Below are 19,674 nucleotides of genomic sequence, written 5' to 3' on the forward strand. Positions count from 1 at the left end.
AGCATGAAACATCATAGAAAAAACTCATTCTCACTAATAAGCATCCTAGGCCAAAGTCACAGGCTAGGAATGTAATAAAAGATGACTAGGAAAATACCACATAAGCTACCACACACTGTTTATGGCTTTTATTTCATGTATGAGCTCATGCACATTGGATTTACTTCAAATAAAACACCAGTAAATTTCAGAGCACAGCACTGATTTCAACTCCAAGAGCAATGCATGTCTAAAATTCTGAGTCATTGAAATATTTCCTACTCGTTACCTTCAGTCAAGACAATAGAATGTGTTTGCAAAATAATATATAATTACCTGCATTTTAAAAAATATATAATTACATGCATTTTAAAAAATAATATATAATTACATGCATTTCAGGTTCTTCAATCTGAAACCGAGATCATTACTAATTTCCTGACCAGAACTAGAGGCAAAATTCAGAAAAAACATAGAACTTTACAATTTTTGTCTTTATAATCATTTTCACAATATTTTCTCCAGTAATAGAATTTCATGAAAGCAGGAATATACCTGAAGAGTATAAGGCATACTTACATTGGATATTGATTGACGGATGTCCTTCATATCTATCTGAAGAAAATTTCCAAAAATTGGGAGAGGAGTAGGGCCAGGAGGAAGCTTCCCTCTCCCAGGGCTTGGTCTCCATAGATACAGGAGAAGCAGAAAGGACAGACTGAGCACCAAGACCACAAATGGATCCATGAAGACCCTTCTTACTGACACAGGTGTTATCAGGCACTCCAGAGATTTTATATAACACCATAAAAATCAATATTTTGCTTTTGGCAAACTTTGCACAGCCATCTGGCCACTGTTTATCTCTCTTTCAAATGAACTTTGTCTCAATGATAAGACAAAAATAGCTCCTTTAACTTTGTCATTTTTGTTGGAAGTCTGTAAGAGATTTTGGCTTAATTTTATTGAGTTATTTCATGTAACATTGATAAATACACTCATTCAAATCTTTAAACATATTTGAGTTAATTTTAAATTATTTATTTATGATGTTGTGCTAAAATTTTATCAATTTCTTCTTCCTTTTTATCCAAACATCTAATATTTGCATTTCCTTATTTTCTTTTCTTTAAGTTTTAATTCAGATATACATACATGTATGTGCATACATAACATACGTGTACCTATAGTACACAGATATATTTGTAAAGATATAAATGCTATCAGCTAAGCCTGTGTAATATGGATTATGAGTATGAATTTCTTTTGTAGAATCGAAGTCTATGGAGTTTTTCCTATGCATGCAGGCCTTTCTGTAAATGTTTTCCCTCTAGGGTGTTTTTAGTAAACATTTTATAGGTAGACTTGCTTACATTGCTAGGAGATACAATCACTTGACTTTTATATAAATAAAAATACCTCAAACGTCTTAACTTGTAAGGCATAGTCCATATGGGAGTTTGGATTTTATGGATATTTTTGTGTTTGCCATGATATATGCTTATATAATAAAATCTCACTTTGGACCTCAGGCTGGCTCAAACTTATGCCTCTTCTAGTGCTTCCTAAAAAAGTTAGAAATATATGGACATAATATCATATACATGTTTATCTGTGTATTTAAATAGTTTCTTGCTAATTTAAACATATAGACATTAATTATAAATGTAGTAGGGCTCTAATATATGATTGAGAAACACAGCTAAGACAAAAGATAAAAATATCTTATATTAATACCATACATTTTAAAAAGAAAATGTATTAAGTTGATACTTAAGGAGCTCTGTGTGGTTTTTACTACAGTGAAATTCAATGGATGACATAGGCTGTTCTCTTTCTCTCTCTTCCTCTCTGTCTCTTTCTCTCTCTCTCCTCCTCCTCTCTCTTCCTTTCTTTCTTACATTTTTTTTTGGAGCTGGGGACCGAACCCAGGGCCTTGCGCTTCCTAGGTAAGCGCTCTACCACTGAGCTAAATCCCCAGCCCCTCTTTCTTACATTTTATTATCAGCACTACAATAGAAGGACTACAAGTGTTCCACAACTCATAGCTGGAAGAACTTATAATTCAATGTGATTACATTGTAGTTGCAGATACCCCTCTGGCTTTACAGTTATTAGGATTATCCACTTACCATCATTTCAGAAATGAGGCTACCTCAGCATAACTGAACAAAAGACAATAACTGAAAACTCTTGAGAAATTTTATCTTCTAAAGGTGAATGTTCATAGCCAATCATTGACCCGAGAATGAGGTCCCCATTGAAGGAGTTAGAGAAAGGATTGAAGGAACTGAAGGGGTTTGAAACCCCATAAGAACAACAATACCAACCAAGCAGAGCTCCCAGGGACTAAATTACCATCCAAAAAGTACACATGGACAGACCCATGGCTCCAGCTGTATATGTAGAAGAAGATGACCTTGTTGGGCACCAATGGGTGGAGAAGCCCGTGGTCCTGCCAGGGCTTGACCCCCTTCCCCGAGTAAGTGAATATCAGAGTGGGGAGGAGAATATAGTGGGTGGATGGGTAGGGGAACACCCTCATAGAGGAAGGGTGAGGAGAAATCGGATAGGGTGGTTATAGATGGGAAATTGGGAAAGGGGATAACAGTTCAAAATGTAAATAATAAAAAATATCCAATAAAAATGGTAACACTGACCCTATTAGACATGATAGGCTACAAAGTAATATCTTGGTGCCAGGTATAGGATCCTTCTATTGGATGGTATGGCTAGTGATGTTCCATAAACCCAGAGGTATTATAAATGTACTATATATTTAACAATATTATAATTATGCCTGACATGTTATAACTACCTCATGTAAAACTACAAATGCATTATAAATTTAGAAAAAGTGTCAATATCCTCAAGTGACATTTTTGGACTATCTCAAATTGAAACGTGATAACCATAGATATTATCTTAACTGACATTATACAACTTGATGTCATGAAGTCTACAGCTGGTATTTATACCTACCATCCTCTAATATCCTCTAATATTTCTTCTACTCCATGTAAGCTCCTCAGGTAATGCTGGCTTTTTTTCCTAGAGAAATGACCTATACTTTCATTCCTTTCTTGTCTGTGCCCTTTGACTTCCTGTATATATTATGATGTATAGTTTACAATTGATGATAACCATGGGAGTTGATAACACCAAAGGCCATCATAAAGGATTTTCTTCATTTGAAACATAAATGTTATTGCCTCTATTGTGGAGATACAATTCAATTTGCCCATAATCTGGATCAATTACCCAGCTTTAACAGTTTTTCTCTGCCTATTGACTTGAGGATCTCAGAAGTCCAAAGTGGTCATTGGTACTTTGACCTGCCCCTTCAGTGTTCACATTGGCTCCAGGCATGGACACTACCTGCTCTGGAACCAAAACTTTAAGTCAGCAGAATATAAAGTTGTTGGAGCATAAAAGAAAAATTCCCCTTAAGTCTCTATATTTCCAGCTTGGAGAAATCTCTGATAGGGTCAACACTGTAGACTATCCATACCCTCCTCATTCCCAGGACTCTAGCTAGTCTTAGAGATGCTCCCCACTGATTTCCATTCTCTCTCCCTGCCCTCTCCCATATCCCGTTTCCTCATACCTGAATCCCATACTCATTCTGCTTCTTATACCTTCTCCCACCCACTTCCCTCTCTCATGCACCTCTACTGACTATTTTATATCCACATCTGAGTAAGATTCATACATTCTCCCTTGGGCACTTCTTATTCCTCAGGTTCTTGGGGGTCTATTGATTGCAGCATGATTGTCCTGTACTTTATGACCAATGTCTATAACATAGGTGAGTCCATACTCTATAGTTTTTTCTGGGTCTATGTTACCTTACTCATGATTATATTTTCCAGATACATCCACTTGCCTGAAAATTTCATGATATCCTTGTTTTTAATGGCTGAATCTATTGTGTAAATCTACTAAATGGATTGATGTTATAACTACCTCTATACTAAATAGAATGGATTGATGGATGGCTCAAAGTTCCCCACACAAAACCATTAAACTAATAACTTTATTTCTTGTTTGAGTTCTTTTTATACCTTCTCACCCAGAAAGTGCTTTGGAAATTACCCCAGAGTTTAATTGTTACATAAACTAGGAGTTACAGAAAGATGTTGATATTAAATTCAAAGCAGTGTTTCATTATAATATACCCTTTAAACGTGCAAAGTAAACTTTTACATGGCCTTGCCTTATCATAGTACACATCTGTGACTTTATCCTTGGACCTAAATACTTTCCTGTGAACACAAAATTTTCCTAGGTCGTCTTCTCTTTCTGGTGTGATTATCAAAGCTCATTGTCTTTCTTATGATGCAGCCTTTACATACTATTCTGATGAGTGAGAACATTCTATTATTGGTACTAAATTTATTACAACTTTCTAGCAACTAAGACTATCTCTTAAAATTTTCAGCCCAAAATTATTTGAATTAAATTAGTAATACTACAAAATAATTATCTAGTTGTGTATGTCGCATCATTATAAGTCATATTTTTTGATATATACATACAGAGATCTGCACTAAAAAGTGAGATAGTACCTACTGGTTGTTTTAGATAGATGGTAGATAGATAGATAGATAGATAGATAGATAGATAGATAGATAGATAGATAAATAGATAGATAGATAGATAGATAAAGAGATAGAAATATGTATATTTAATAATAATAGAAAAAGCATGTTAATAGTAGGAATCTTTCCTAAAATGGATTTCTCATTGGACCTGCCGTAAAGACCAAATCTGTTGTAGATTTTTTTTTTAATCTGAGGTGAACTCATCTGACGCAGATCATCCGCTGGTTTTTAGGTTCTATTTGTTGGCTCATGACATTTCAGTTTCATGAGGTCACATTCATTAATTATTAATCTTAATGCCCAAGGTCTTGGTATTAAGTTCAGAAATTTGTCTCCTCTGGCAATGAGTTCTAGGAATTTACCACAATTTCACTTCTAGGAAATTTTGTGTGTGCTGTTGACATATTTGGTCCATTTGGGTGTAAGTTTTGTGCAGAGTAATAGCTATGGTTTACTTACATTCTTCTAAATGCAGTTACCTAATTAGACCAGGACCATTTGTTTGTGATATTTTCATTTTTTCATTGTATTGTCAAATGTCAAGTGTCTATAAGTGTGTTGGTTCATTTCTGGGTCTTCAATTCTTTCCATTGATCAATCTGTATGTTTTTATGCTAAAACCATGTAGCTTTTATTACTATTGTTCTGTAGTATAGTCTCAAGTCAGAAATAATCATACCTCAAAAAGTTATTTTATTGTCCAGGGTTGTTTTATCTGTCTTGGTGATTTTGTGGAATAATTTGAGGAATATTGATATTAGCTCTTCTTTAGAAGTCTGGTAGAGTTCTGTGCTAAAAGTATCTGTTCCTGAGAATTTCTGTTTGTTTCTTTGGGAGACTTTTAATGACTGCTTCTATTTCCTTAGGGGTTGTAGATGGTTGTTAGATTGTTTACCTGATCTTGATTTTACTTTGGTCAGTGGTAATGGTATAGAATACTATGCATTTTATTTGGATTTTCCAATTACATGGAGCTCAGACTTTTTTTTTTATTAACTTGAGTATTTCTTATATACATTTCGAGTGTTATTCCCTTTCCCGGTTTCCGGGCAAACATCCCCCTCCCCCCTCCCCTTCCTTATGGGTGTTCCCCTCCCAACCCTCCCCCCATTGCCGCCCTCCCCCCATAGACTAGTTCACTGGGGGTTCAGTCTTAGCAGGACCCAGGGCTTCCCCTTCCACTGGTGCTCTTACTAGGATACTCATTGCTACCTATGGGGTCAGAGTCCAGGGTCAGTCCATGTATAGTCTTTAGGTAGTGGCTTAGTCCCTGGAAGCTCTGGTTGCTTGGCATTGTTGTACTTTTGGGGTCTTGAGCCCCTTCAAGCTCTTCCAGTTCTTTCTCTGATTCCTTCAATAGGGGACCTATTCTCAGTTCAGTGGTTTGCTGCTGGCATTCGCCTCTATATTTGCTGTATTCTGGTTGTGTCTCTCAGGAGCGATCTACATCCGGCTCCTGTCGGTCTGCACTTCTTTGCTTCATCCATCTTGTCTAATTGGGTGGCTGTATATGTATGGGCCACATGTGGGGCAGGCTCTGAATGGGTGTTCCTTCAGTCTCTGTTTTAATCTTTGCCTCTCCCTTCCCTGCCAAGGGTATTCTTTTTCCTCATTTAAAGAAGGAGTGAAGCATTCACATTTTGATCATCCGTCTTGAGTTTCGTTTGTTCTAGGGATCTAGGGTAATTCAAGCATTTGGGCTAATAGCCACTTATCAATGAGTGCATACCATGTATGTCTTTCTGTGATTGGGTTAGCTCACTCAGGATGATATTTTCCAGTTCCAACCATTTGCCTACGAATTTCATAAACTCGTTGTTTTTGATAGCTGAGTAATATTCCATTGTGTAGATGTACCACATTTTCTGTATCCATTCCTCTGTTGAAGGGCATCTGGGTTCTTTCCAGCTTCTGGCTATTATAAATAAGGCTGCGATGAACATAGTGGAGCACGTGTCTCTTTTATATGTTGAGGCATCTTTTGGGTATATGCCCAAGAGAGGTATAGCTGGATCCTCAGGCAGTTCAATGTCCAATTTTCTGAGGAACCTCCAGACTGATTTCCAGAATGGTTTTACCAGTCTGCAATCCCACCAACAATGGAGGAGTGTTCCTCTTTCTCCACATCCTCGCCAGCATCTGCTGTCACCTGAGTTTTTGATCTTAGCCAATCGCACTGGTGTGAGGTGAAATCTCAGGGTTGTTTTGATTTGCATTTCCCTTATGACTAAAGATGTTGAACATTTCTTTAGGTGTTTCTCAGCCATTCGGCATTCCTCAGCTGTGAATTCTTTGTTTAGCTCTGAACCCCATTTTTAATAGGGTTATTTGTTTCCCTGCGGTCTAACTTCTTGAGTTCTTTGTATATTTTGGATATAAGGCCTCTATCTGTTGTAGGATTGGTAAAGATCTTTTCCCAATCTGTTGGTTGCCGTTTTGTCCTAACCACAGTGTCCTTTGCCTTACAGAAGCTTTGCAGTTTTATGAGATCCCATTTGTCGATTCTTGATCTTAGAGCATAAGCCATTGGTGTTTTGTTCAGGAAATTTTTTCCAGTGCCCATGTGTTCCAGATGCTTCCCTAGTTTTTCTTCTATTAGTTTGAGTGTGTCTGGTTTGATGTGGAGGTCCTTGATCCACTTGGACTTAAGCTTTGTACAGGGTGATAAGCATGGATCGATCTGCATTCTTCTACATGTTGCCCTCCAGTTGAACCAGCACCATTTGCTGAAAATGCTATCTTTTTTCCATTGGATGGTTTTGGCTCCTTTGTCAAAAATCAAGTGACCATAGGTGTGTGGGTTCATTTCTGGGTCTTCAATTCTATTCCATTGGTCTATCTGTCTGTCTCTGTACCAATACCATGCAGTTTTTATCACTATTGCTCTGTAATACTGCTTGAGTTCAGGGATAGTGATTCCCCATGAAGTCCTTTTATTGTTGAGGATAGCTTTAGCTATCCTGGGTTTTTTGTTATTCCAGATGAATTTGCAAATTGTTCTGTCTAACTCTTTGAAGAATTGGATTGGTATTTTGATGGGGATTGCATTGAATCTGTAGATTGCTTTTGGTAAAATGGCCATTTTTACTATATTAATCCTGCCAATCCATGAGCATGGGAGATCTTTCCATCTTCTGAGGTCTTCTTCAATTTCTTTCCTCAGTGTCTTGAAGTTCTTATTGTACAGATCTTTTACTTGCTTGGTTAAAGTCACACCGAGGTACTTTATATTATTTGGGTCTATTATGAAGGGTGTCGTTTCCCTAATTTCTTTCTCGGCTTGTTTCTCTTTTGTATAGAGGAAGGCAACTGATTTATTTGAGTTAATTTTATAACCCAGCCACTTTGCTGAAGTTGTTTATCAGCTTTAGTAGTTCTCTGGTGGAACTTTTGGGATCACTTAAATATACTATCATGTCATCTGCAAATAGTGATATTTTGACCTCTTCTTTTCCGATCTGTATCCCTTTGATCTCCTTTTGTTGTCTGATTGCTCTGGCTAGAACAGAGCTCAGACTTTTAAAGTAAGGATAATTAGTTAGCTTGGCTAAGGGTTTGTCAAACCCCTGAAGGTATTGCTTCCATGAATTCAATCTGTATTACACAACTATAGCCATATATATGAGATATACTGTTATTGGCATAAAAGGAAATATGTTGATCAATGGAATCAAATTGAAGACCAGATGTGTAAATTCACACAACTAAGGGAACCTGGTTTTGATAAAGAAGCCAGATTTATACAGTAGAAAATAGAAAACTTTTTCGACAAATGGTGCCAGTCTAACTGGATGTTGGAATTTAGAAGAATGCTAATAGGTCCATATCTATCATTCTACCCCAAATTAAATCCAAGTTGATCAAAGACCTCAACATAAAAGCAGAAAATCTGAACCTTATAGAAGAAATAATGGTTAATGATCTTGAAAACATTGGAACAAGAGACAATGTCTTGAACAATACACTAATAGTACAGGCACTAAGATGAACAATAAATAAAAGGGAACTCATGAAAATGATTTTTGGTAAGGTAAAAGACAGTATCAATAGGACAAATGACAGATCACAGAATGGGGTACGTTTTTACAGATTCCACATCAGATAGGGTCCAAATTTCCAAATACATAAAGAACTGAAGGAGTAGACATCAATAAATCAAACAATACAATTAAAAACACTGGGATGAGGATATATGCATAAACATTCAAACAGAATAATGTAAAAATGACAGAATTATTTGAAATTTTTTTTGAAAATCATTAGCCATCAGGGAAATTTTTTCTATTTTTATTTGGTTGTTTTTGAGATGGGTAGATCTCAAATGATAGTCATTGAACAAAGTCTACAGACTAGGCTGACCTGGAACTCAGATATGCTCATCAATCACAGACCTTTCCCCTCCAGATTGCCAGGATTAGTGCTACTTACATGAATAGGGACATTGCTGGATTAGTTTCTCTAATTGCTACACCTCTCTCTCTCTCTCTCTCTCTCTCTCTCTCTCTCTCTCTCTCTCTCTGTCACTCTCTTTCTCTCTCTGTATGGATGTATGTATATATCTATCTATCTATCTATCTATCTATCTATCTATCTATCTATCTATCTATCTCTATCTCTCTCCCAAACCAACATTGTTTCAGCCTCTTAATCACAGTCTATGACAAACAAACTCCATTGGATTTATGTCTTTATATGAGAATGAGCTGTTGTACATTCACAGGTACCTACAATGAGAAAATATAGCACACAAGCAAGAACTCACAGGCACAGCGGTGAAAATGTTTTCACGTCAGAACCAAGAATTCTTACACACATTTATGTCATCCACTTTTCTTCAAAGAGAAGACACCAAAAAGTTACATATCCAAAGATATGTTCATCTTATTCGTAAAACCACTGATTAGAAAAATTATCTGACCAATGTTAATCGAATTCTATCAGACCTGTACCATCAAATCAACATTCATTCTTTTGTTGCCAAGGTTGAGGACATGGGAAATGATATCAAGAGAGTTAAAATCAACATGGATAACATTTCAAAGATCTCCAGTATATTCCAATCAGTATTTTATTTGGGAACTAGGAGCATAGGCCCAGTTTGATGTCAAGAATAAACTCTATATTGTCAATAGATCTCATTAGATGAATAAGTGGTAAAGCACTTCGATGGATATAAACAAAATTAGTTCTTTAGCTTTTTTGTTAGAATGCTATAATATAGCTACATGTCAAGCCAAAGATATAAATAATGGGTAAAGCTTCTTGTTAACAACACATATTAGACATACACCATAAATTCTGTACATTCATTCACAGATGAAAATAAAAAGGAAAAGAAAGCATTGAGACTGTAAGAGCAATACTAAAATATGAAAAATAGATAAAAAGAGAAAAGACTCTATATATCTTGATGGAATGAATAATGCAGAGTTTTGAGTGCCCAAGTTTTCACTGGATGGTCAGAAAAGAACTCTAAGAAATATGCCATTAAAGAGAGTGTCAAAGAGATTCTTGTAAATTTGATCTGTCAATAAAATGCTTAGAGTAAATAAAGGAAATTTTTCTGGTAGTGAAAAAGAGATTGATCATGAAGATATATATGTGGTATATTCTAGGGCTGTCCATTTACCAAAGGAAGGAGCTATGGGTCTGACAAAAAGATGAAGACAGTGATATCGATTCCATTTCAAAAGATGGATACTCAGAAAATTTTATCCAGTAACCATGTGTTGGAGATGCTTCCCACTTTTTCTTCTATTAGTTTGAGTGTATCTGATTTGATGTGGAGGTCCTTGATCCACTTGGACTTTAAGCTTTGTACATGGTGATAAGCACAGATCGATCTGCATTCTTGTACATGCTGACCTCCAGTTGAACCAGCACCATTTACTGAAAATGCTATCTTTTTTCCATTGGAAGGTTTTGGTTCCCTTGTCAAAAATCAAGTGACCATAGGTGAGTGGGTTGATTTCTGAGTCTTCAATTCTATTCCACTGGTCTATCTGTCTGTCCCTGTACCAATACCACTCAGTTTTAATCACCTATGGCTCAGTAATACCGCTTGAGTTCAGGGATAGTGATTCCCCCAGAAGTCCTTTTATTGTTTAGAAGAGTTTTAGCTACCCTGGTTTTTTTGTTATTCCAGATGAATTTGCAAATTGTTCTGTCTAATACTCTGAAGAATTGGATTGGTATTTTGATGGGGATTGTATTGAATCTGTAGATGGCTTTTGGTAAAACAGCCATTTTTACTATATTAATACTGCCAATCCATGAGAATGGGAGACCTTCCCATCTTCTGAGATCTTATTCAATTTTTTTTTCAGAGGCTTGAAGTTCTTATCATACAGACACCAGTGGCTTATGCTCTAAGATCAGGAATCGACAAATGGGATCTCATAAAACTGCAAAGCTTCTATAAGGCAAAGGACACTGTTGTTAGGACAAAACGGCAACCAACAGATTGGGAAAAATCTTTACCAATCCTACAACTGATAGACGGCTTATATCCAAAATATACAAAGAACTCAAGGAGTTAGACTGCAGAGAGACACATAACCCTATTAAAAAATGGCATTCAGAGCTAAACAAAGAGTGTACAGCTGAGGAATGCCAAATGGCTGAGAAACACCTAAAGAAATGTTCAACATCTTTAGTCTTAAGGGAATTGCAAATCAAAACAACCCTGGGATTCCACTGCAAACCAGTCAGAATGGCTCAAAAACTCAGGTGCCAGCAAATGCTGGCAACAATTTGAAGAAAGAACACGCCTCCATTGTTGGTGGGATTGCAGACTGGTACAACCATTCTGGAAATCAGTCTGGAGGTTACTCAGAAAAATGGACATTGAACTAACTACCTGAGGACCCAGCTATACCTCTCTTGGGCATATACCCAAAAGATGCCCCAACATATAACAAGGACACATGCTCCACTATGTTCATAGCAGCCTTATTTATAGTAGTCAGAAGCTGGAAAGAACCCAGATGCCCTTCAACAGAGGAATGGATACAGGAAATGTGGTACATCTACACAATGGACTATTACTCAGCTATCAAAAACAATGACTTTATGAAATTCATACGGAAATAGATGGGACTGGAAAATTATCATCCTGAGTGAGGTAACCCAAGCACAGAAAAACACACATGGTATGCACTCATTGATAAGTGGCTATTAGCCCAAATACTTGAAATGCCCTAGATGCATAGAAGACATGAAACTCAAGAGGGATGTCCAAAATGCGAACGCTTCACTCCTTCTTTAAAAGGAGAACAAGATTACCCTTGGGAGGGAATAGGGAGGCAATGTTTAGAACAGAGGCAGAAGGAACACCCATTCAGAGCCTGCCCCACATGTGGCCCATAGATATACAACCACCAAACTAGATAAGATGGATGAAGCAAAGAAGTGCAGGCCGACAGAAACCGGATGTAGATCTCTCCTGAGAGACACATCCAGAATACAGCAAATACATGGGCGAATGCCAGCATTAAACACTGAACTGAAAACGGGACCCCCGTTGAAGGAATCTTAGAAAGGACTGAAAGAGCTTGAAGGGGCTTGAGACCTCATATGAACAACAATGCCAACCAACCAGAGCTTTCAGGGACTAAGCCACTACCCAAAGATTATACATGGACTGACGCTGGACTCCAAGTGCATACGAGGCAATAGCCTAGTAAGAGCACCAGTGGAAGGGGAAGCCCTTCGTCCTGCCAAGACTGAACCCCCAGTGAACTTGATTGTTGTGGGGAGGGCTGTAATGGGAGGAGGATGAGAGGGTAATAGCCATAGAGAAGGGGAGGCAGAGGGCTTAGTGTTATGTTGGCCAGGAAACCGGGAAAGGGAATAACAATCGAAATGTAAATAAGAATTACACAAGTTAAAAAGATGAAAAAAATTTCAAAAATTAAAAAAAAGGGGGGATTGGGGATTGAGCTCAGTGGTAGAGCACTTGCCTAGCAAGCATAAGGCCCAGGGTTCGGTCCCCAGCTCCGAAAATAAAAAAAAAAAAAAGAAAACAAACAAACAAAAAAAAAATGGATGCAACTTAGCTTAACCATATAATGCTTAAAACTGTTCTCCATTATCAGCTAGAAGTCCAAAACTTATGTGCAAGAACTGAAGTGATTTAATGCCTAATCTAAAAAACTATTAGTAAGAGTAAGCACAGAGACCTTCAGAAAGTCCACACATATCATTAAACAACTGGTATTTGCATATTTATTGCATGTTCTTTTGGAACACTAACAGGGGCTCACAATTTTGCCACATTTTCACGGTTATAAAAATAAAAATTTTATTCTGGGCATTCTTCAGACTTTAGGTTCTTAATAAGATGCTAAGTAATTGGATATATTTTTAGGATGTTATGCCATTTAAATTGAGGTCCTTGAGTGTGGTAGTGAACAGTCTTATTTAACTAGTAAGAATTAAAACTAAATCAAGTTTAAGGTCAAGCTGATCATGATTCTTATCCATGTTAAGTACCTAGCAGCTAAGTGTATTCAGAGTTAAGTTATGGTTTACAATTTCTAAAGCACCTTAACCTGTTAAAAATGGCAAATGTATCTATTTTCAAAAGAATTTTATAATTGTTTCCAATCTTCAGGCTCACCCTGTGATCCCCAACTCATCACAGGATGTCCTCCCTGCAATATCTTCTGCGCCATTACTTTAAAGAATCATTTTGGTTAGAGAAGGTAGGATTTTCTTACGTTGATACACAGAAATAATGAGCGCACTAAAATTTTGAGCTCTCCCTGGTTGCAGGTAAAGCCAAGGTTGTTTACTTCTGAAAACACATATACCATCTTTCTCACAGGTCAAAATCAATATAAGCAGTAAAGCAAAAGGGCAAATGCTAGGATGGTTCAAGCCTGTTAGCTGCCTATCCCTGCAGTTTTCAATGACTATCACAAAATTATTTGTAAAATAATTCCATTCACTTCTACAAGTATGGACAGTCACATATAAGACATTCTTCTACTATGGAAATTGCTTCCCTTTTTAAGACAATTAAACACATCTTTATCATATTAGTAGGCAGGAATACCTCCGTTAAAAAAAAAAAGAATGTTCTCTCAAATAAGGAAGAGTATTAATGGCAATGAAAGCTTTCAGTAAACCTGAGCAGTTAGAGTTGTTTGATCAGTCAGCTGGAATAATAATTGACCAGGGGACAGGTCAAAATGAAATGAAAAATATTTTAATACTGTGTGGACCAAACCATATTCACAGAAGTGTCCTAGCCTGAACTGACATTGACTATACTCTTCTAATAAAGTATTCATGTGATCATACAGAAATTATAAAGTGGTATGGTGTTCTATTGGTCAAATCTATCTTTTACAAATTAGGTTACCCCAAAATTTAAACTTCTATTGTTACCTTCAGCAGAGGACTGCCAGGTGTGGGTTCAATCAGAAAAGATGAATCTAACCCTCGAAAGATTGAAAGCTCTAAGAAGTTTAGAGTTCTGGTGGGGTAAAGGATGGGAAGATGGGGACATCCTTGTGGAGACAGGGGGCAGGGAGAAGGTATAGGGTATGGAAGAGTGGGAGGGTGGACTGGAAGGGGAATAAAATCTGGGGTCTAAAAACAGAAAAGATTAAATAATAGGAAGGAATATTTTAAAAAAGGTGTTAGTAATTTATATCAAATTTGTAGAACAGAGTTTATTTGAATCACTAAGTAATTAACATGAATATTCTTTTCACACAAAAGATGTGTGAATGTGGAAATTTTTATTATGATGTTTGCTAATTTTTCAGAAATTCAACCATCAAATCTATTAGGATGCAGAATTATATATGTAAACAGCAACATAAGATGAATTTCATTCATACCTTTATCAGTCAATGAAAACAATCATGCATTACGTTATAAATATATCTTACTTCATTACAATGTATTTGTTTATTAGATTCTTGCATTCCTTTGTAGGTTTGCAATGCATTCCCTATACTTCTTGATTATTGTCCAGGAAATCATAACATGTGTTTTTTTTAAATTCTATTCGTACTAAGAATTACATTTTGGAGAAAGTAAAGAACGTGAAGAATCATTGGAATGTTACAAATCATCAGGACTTCACTGATTACTTCCTAATTCAAAGAAGTCTGGTAAAGTCTTAATATATAATTAATACAATTAGTGAATTGGTCAAGTATTGTATAGTTACTTGCCTACTCACTAATTTACAAGTGATGTTTAAAATCATGCAAGTATCATTTAAAAACTATTTTTATTACGTGTGGAGGGTGTCTGTGTGTATCTGGTTGAACTAGAGTGGATTTGTTAATTACAGCATATCGCCCTATTCTTTGAATTAAAAACAAAAAGAAATCTTAAAATAATCAATAATAGTAGAATGATAACACAAATATCAGATAAGATGAAACAAATCCCAACTGGGTTATAAGTCATAAATACTTCTGTATTAACATGAACATTTTCATCATCATTAGTCAGTGTGTGGCTCACTTTCATATCAAAATTATTAAAAAATATATGGATGAATTTGCAATGATAAAACCTAAAGAGCGTCATTTTTCATTGGATATATTTATTTATTTACATTTCTAATATAATGTCCTTTCCTGGTTTCCTGGCCATAAAACCCCTACCACCTCCCCTCCCCCCTCGGTCCTGCATAAGGGTGTTACCCCAAATTCACCCCTTCAACATTCCCTTGCACTGGAGGTTCGACCATGGCAGGACCAAGGGCTTATAGTTCCAATGGTGCCCAAAAAGGCCATCCTCTGCTACATACGCAGTTGGAGCCATGAATCAGTTCATGTATAGTCTTGGGTAGTGGTTTAGTCCCTGGAAGCTCTGATTAGCATTGTTGTGCTTATGGGATTGCAAGCTCCTTCAGCTCTTTCAGTCTTTTCTCTAATTCCTCCAATGGGGGTCCTGTTCTCAGTTCAGTGATTTGCTATTAGCATTTGCCCCTGTATTTCACATGTTCTGCTTCTGTCTCCCAGGAGAGATCTATATCCGACTCCTGTAAGCATTCACCTCTTAGCTTCATCAATCTTATCTAGTTTTGGTGGCTGTATATATATTGGTCACCATATATATATATATATATATATATATATATATATATATATATATATATATATATATACATGTGGGACAAGCTATGAATGGCTGTTCCTTTAGTCTCTGCTCTAAACTTTGCCTCCATATTCCCTCCTATGGATATTTTTGTTCCTCCTTTTTTTAAATTTTTTATTAGACATATTTCTTTACTTACATTTCAAATGTTATTCCCCTTCCCGGTTTCCTGTCCATAAGCCCCCATCTCCTCCCCTACACCTCCCCCATATGGGTATTACCCCCATCTATCCCCGGTACTGTCCCCCCCATATTCCCCTGCACTGGAGGTCCAACCTTGGCAGGACGAAGTGCTTCCCCTTTCACTGATGCCCCAACAAGCATACTCTTCACTACATATGCAGTTGGGTACCTGGGTCAGTTCATGTATAGTCAGTTGGTAGTGGTTCAGTCCCTGGAAGCTCTGGATGGTTGGCATTGCTATTTTTATGGGGTTGCAAGCTCCTTCAACTCTTTCAATACTTCCTCTAATTACCCCCAAGGGGGTCCTGTTCACAGTTTGGTGACTTGCTACTAGCATTGACCTCTTTATTGGACATTGTCTAGATGTGTCTCTCAGGAGAGAACTATATCTATTCCCTTTCAGCATGCATTTTCTAGCTTCATCAATATTATCTAGTTTTGGTGGCTGTATATATCTTGGCCACATGTGGGGCAGTCTCTGAATGGCCATTCCTTGAGTCACTGCTCTAAACATTGCTTCCATATCCCCTCCTATGGATTTTTCCCCTTTTAAGAAGGGGTGGGAGCATCCGCATTTTAGTCATACTTCTTGAGCTTCCTGTGGTCTGTGGATTGCATCTTGGATAATTCGATCTTTTGGGCTAATATCCTCTTATCAGTGAGTACATACCATGTGAGATTTTCTGTGATTGGGTTACCACACTCAGGATGATATTTTCTAGTTCCATCCATTTGCATATGAATTTCATTAAATCATTGTTTTTGATAGCTAAGTAGGTAGTACTACTCATTGTGTAGATATACATTTTCTGTATCCATTCCTCTGTTGAAGGGCATCTGAGTTATTTACAGTTTCTGGCTATTATAAATAAATCTGCTATGAACATAGTGGAGCATGTGTCTTTGTTATATGTTGGAGCATCTTTTGGATATATGCCAAGGAGAGATATAGCTAGGTACACAGATAGTGCAATGTCCAATTTTATGAGGAACTCCCAGACTGATTTCCAGAGTGGTTGTACCAGTTTGCAATCCCACCAACAACAAAGGAGTGTTCTTTCTCTACACCCTTGCCAGCACCTGCTGTTGCCTGAGTTTTTATCCTAGTCATTCTATCTGGTGTGAGGTAGAATCTCAGGGTTATTTTGATTTGCATTTCTCTGATGACTAAGGCTGTTGAACATTTTTTAAGGTGTTTCACGGCCATTCAATATTCCTCAGCTGATAATTATTTGTTTAGCTCTTTAGTCCATTTTTAATAAGTTTATTTGGCACTCTGGAGTCTAATTTGAGTTCTTTGTATATTTTGGATATAAGCTCTCTATTAGTTGTGGGATTGGTAAAGATCTTTTCCCAATCTGTTGGTTGCCGTTTTGACATAATGAGAGTGTCCTTTGCCTCTGAGAAGCTTTGCAGTTTTATGAGGTCCTATTTGTAAATACTTGATCTTAGAGCATAGGCCATTGGTGTCTGGTTCAGGAAATTTTCCCCAATGCCCATATGTTCAAGGCTTTTCCCCAATTTTACATCTATTAGTTAGAGTACATCTGCTTTGATGTAGAGGTCGTAGATACACTTTAACTATAGCTATGTACAGGGGGATAAGAATGAATCAATTTGCATCCTTCTACATGCTGACCTCCAGTTGAACCAGCACCATTTGTTGAAAATGCTATCTTTTTTCCATTGGTTGGTTTTAGCACATTTTTCAAAGATCAAGTGACCATAGGAATGTGGCTTCTTTTCTATGTCTTCAATTCTCTTCGACTGATCTACATGCCTATCTCTGTACCAATACCATGCAGTTTTTATTCTTGATTATAGTTTTCATTCTCCTGAATTTTTGTTATTCCAAATGAATTTGCAAATTACTCTTTCTATCTCTATGAAGAATTGAGTTGGAATTTTGATGGGGATTGGAATGAATCTGCAGATCACTTTTGGCAAAATGGCCATTTTTACTATATTAATCCTACCAATCCATGAGCATGGGAGATCTTTCCACCTTCTAAGATCTTCTTCAATTTCTTTCTTCAGAGACTTAAAGTTTTCATCATACAGATCTTTCACTTGCTTGGTTAAAGTCACACCGAGGTATTTTATATTAATTGGGACTATTATGAAGGGTGTCGTTTCCCTAATTTCTTTCTCGATTTGTTTCTCTTTTGTGTAGAGGAAGGCTATTGATTTATTTGAGTTAATTTTATACCCAGCCACATTGCTGAAAGTGTTTATCAGGTATAGTAGTTCTCTGGTTGAACTTTTGTGATCGCTTAAATAAACTTTCATATCTTCTGCAAAGAGTGATATTTTGAGTTCTTCTTTTCCAATCTGTATCCCCTTGATCTACTTTTGTTGTCTGATTGCTCTGGCTAGAACTTCAAGAACTGTATTGAGTAAGTAGGGAGAGAGTGGGCAGCCTTGTCTAGTCCCTGATTTTAGTGAGATTGCTTCAAGTTTCTCTCTATTTAGTTTAATGTTAGCGACTGGTTTGCTGTATATGGCTTTCACTAACTGTTGGTATGGGCCTTGAATTCCTATTCTTTCCAGGACTTTTATCATGAAAGGGTGTTGAATTTTGTCAAATGCTTTCTCAGCATCTAATGAAATGATCAGGTGGTTTTGTTCTTTCAGTTTGTTTATATAATGGATCACGTTGATAGTTTTCCGTATACTAAACCATCCCTGCATGCCTGGCATGAAGCGTACTTGATCATGGTGGATGATTGTTTTGATGTGCTCTTGCATTCGGCTTGCCAGAATTTTATTGAGTATTTTTGCATCGATATATATAAGGGAAATTGGTCTGAAGTTCTCTTTGTTTGTTGGGTCTTTGTGTGGTTTAGGTATAAGAGTAATTATGGCTTCATAGAAGGAATTCAGTAGTGCTCCATCTGCTTCAATTTTTTGGAAGAGTTTGTATAGTATTGGTATGAGGTCTTCTATGAAGGTCTGATAGAATTCTGCACTGAACCCATCTGCACCTGGGCTCTTTTTGGTTGGGTGACTTTTAATGTCTGCTTCTATTTCGTTAGGAGTTATGGGGTTTTTTTTAAATGGTTTATCTGTTCCTGATTTAACTTCAGTCCCTGGTAGCTGTCTAGGAAGTTGTCCATTTCCTGCAGATTTTCAAGTGTTGTTGAATATAGGCATTTGTAGTAGGATCTGATGATTTTTTTGAATTTCCTCTAATTCTGTAGCTATGTATCCCTTTTCATTTCTGATTTTGTTAATTTGTATACACTCTCTGTGTCCCCTCGTTAGTCCGGCTAAGGGTTTATCTATCTTGTTGATTTTCTCAAAGAAGCAACTTTTGGTTCTGTTGGTTGTTTGTATGGTCCTTTTTGATTCAACTTGGTTAATTTCAGCTCTGAGTTTGATTATTTCCTGCCTTGTCGTTCTCCTGGGTATATTTGCTTCTTTTTGTTCTAGAGCTATTAGGTGTGCCTTCAATCTGCTGATATATGCTCTCTCCTGTTTCTTTCTGCAGGCACTCAGAATTATGAGTTTTCCTCTTAGCACAGCTTTCCTTGTGTCCCATAAGTTTGGATATGTTGCAGCCTCATTTTCATTAAATTCTAAGAAGTCTTTAATTTCCTTCCTTATTTCTTCCTTGACAAGGTTATCATTGAGTAGGGCATTGATCAACTTCCTTGTATATGTGGGCCTTCTTTCCTTATTGTTATTGAAGATCAGCTTTAGCCTTTGGTTGTCTGGTAGGATGCATGGGATTATTTCTGTCTTTCTGAATCTGTTGAGGCCTGTTTTATGACCAATAATA

The 19,674-nt window shown here is 36.9% G+C and overlaps 1 protein-coding gene across 1 annotated transcript in view; it reads right to left on the reverse strand.

The window, feature by feature from the left end:
* Nucleotides 1–726, reverse strand: part of Cyp2c12 (cytochrome P450, family 2, subfamily c, polypeptide 12) — a 57,174-nt gene extending 56,448 nt beyond the window's left edge. The window contains exon 1 of the mRNA NM_031572.2: nucleotides 559–726. Within this exon, the coding sequence (NP_113760.2) occupies nucleotides 559–726 (168 nt within the window). The remainder of the gene's footprint in view (nucleotides 1–558) is intronic.
* Nucleotides 727–19,674: the final 18,948 nt, after the last annotated feature.

This window comes from Rattus norvegicus, chromosome 1 (genome assembly GCF_021556685.1).
Source record: "Rattus norvegicus strain SHRSP/BbbUtx chromosome 1, alternate assembly SHRSP_T2T, whole genome shotgun sequence".
NCBI classification, from domain to species: domain Eukaryota; kingdom Metazoa; phylum Chordata; class Mammalia; order Rodentia; family Muridae; genus Rattus; species Rattus norvegicus.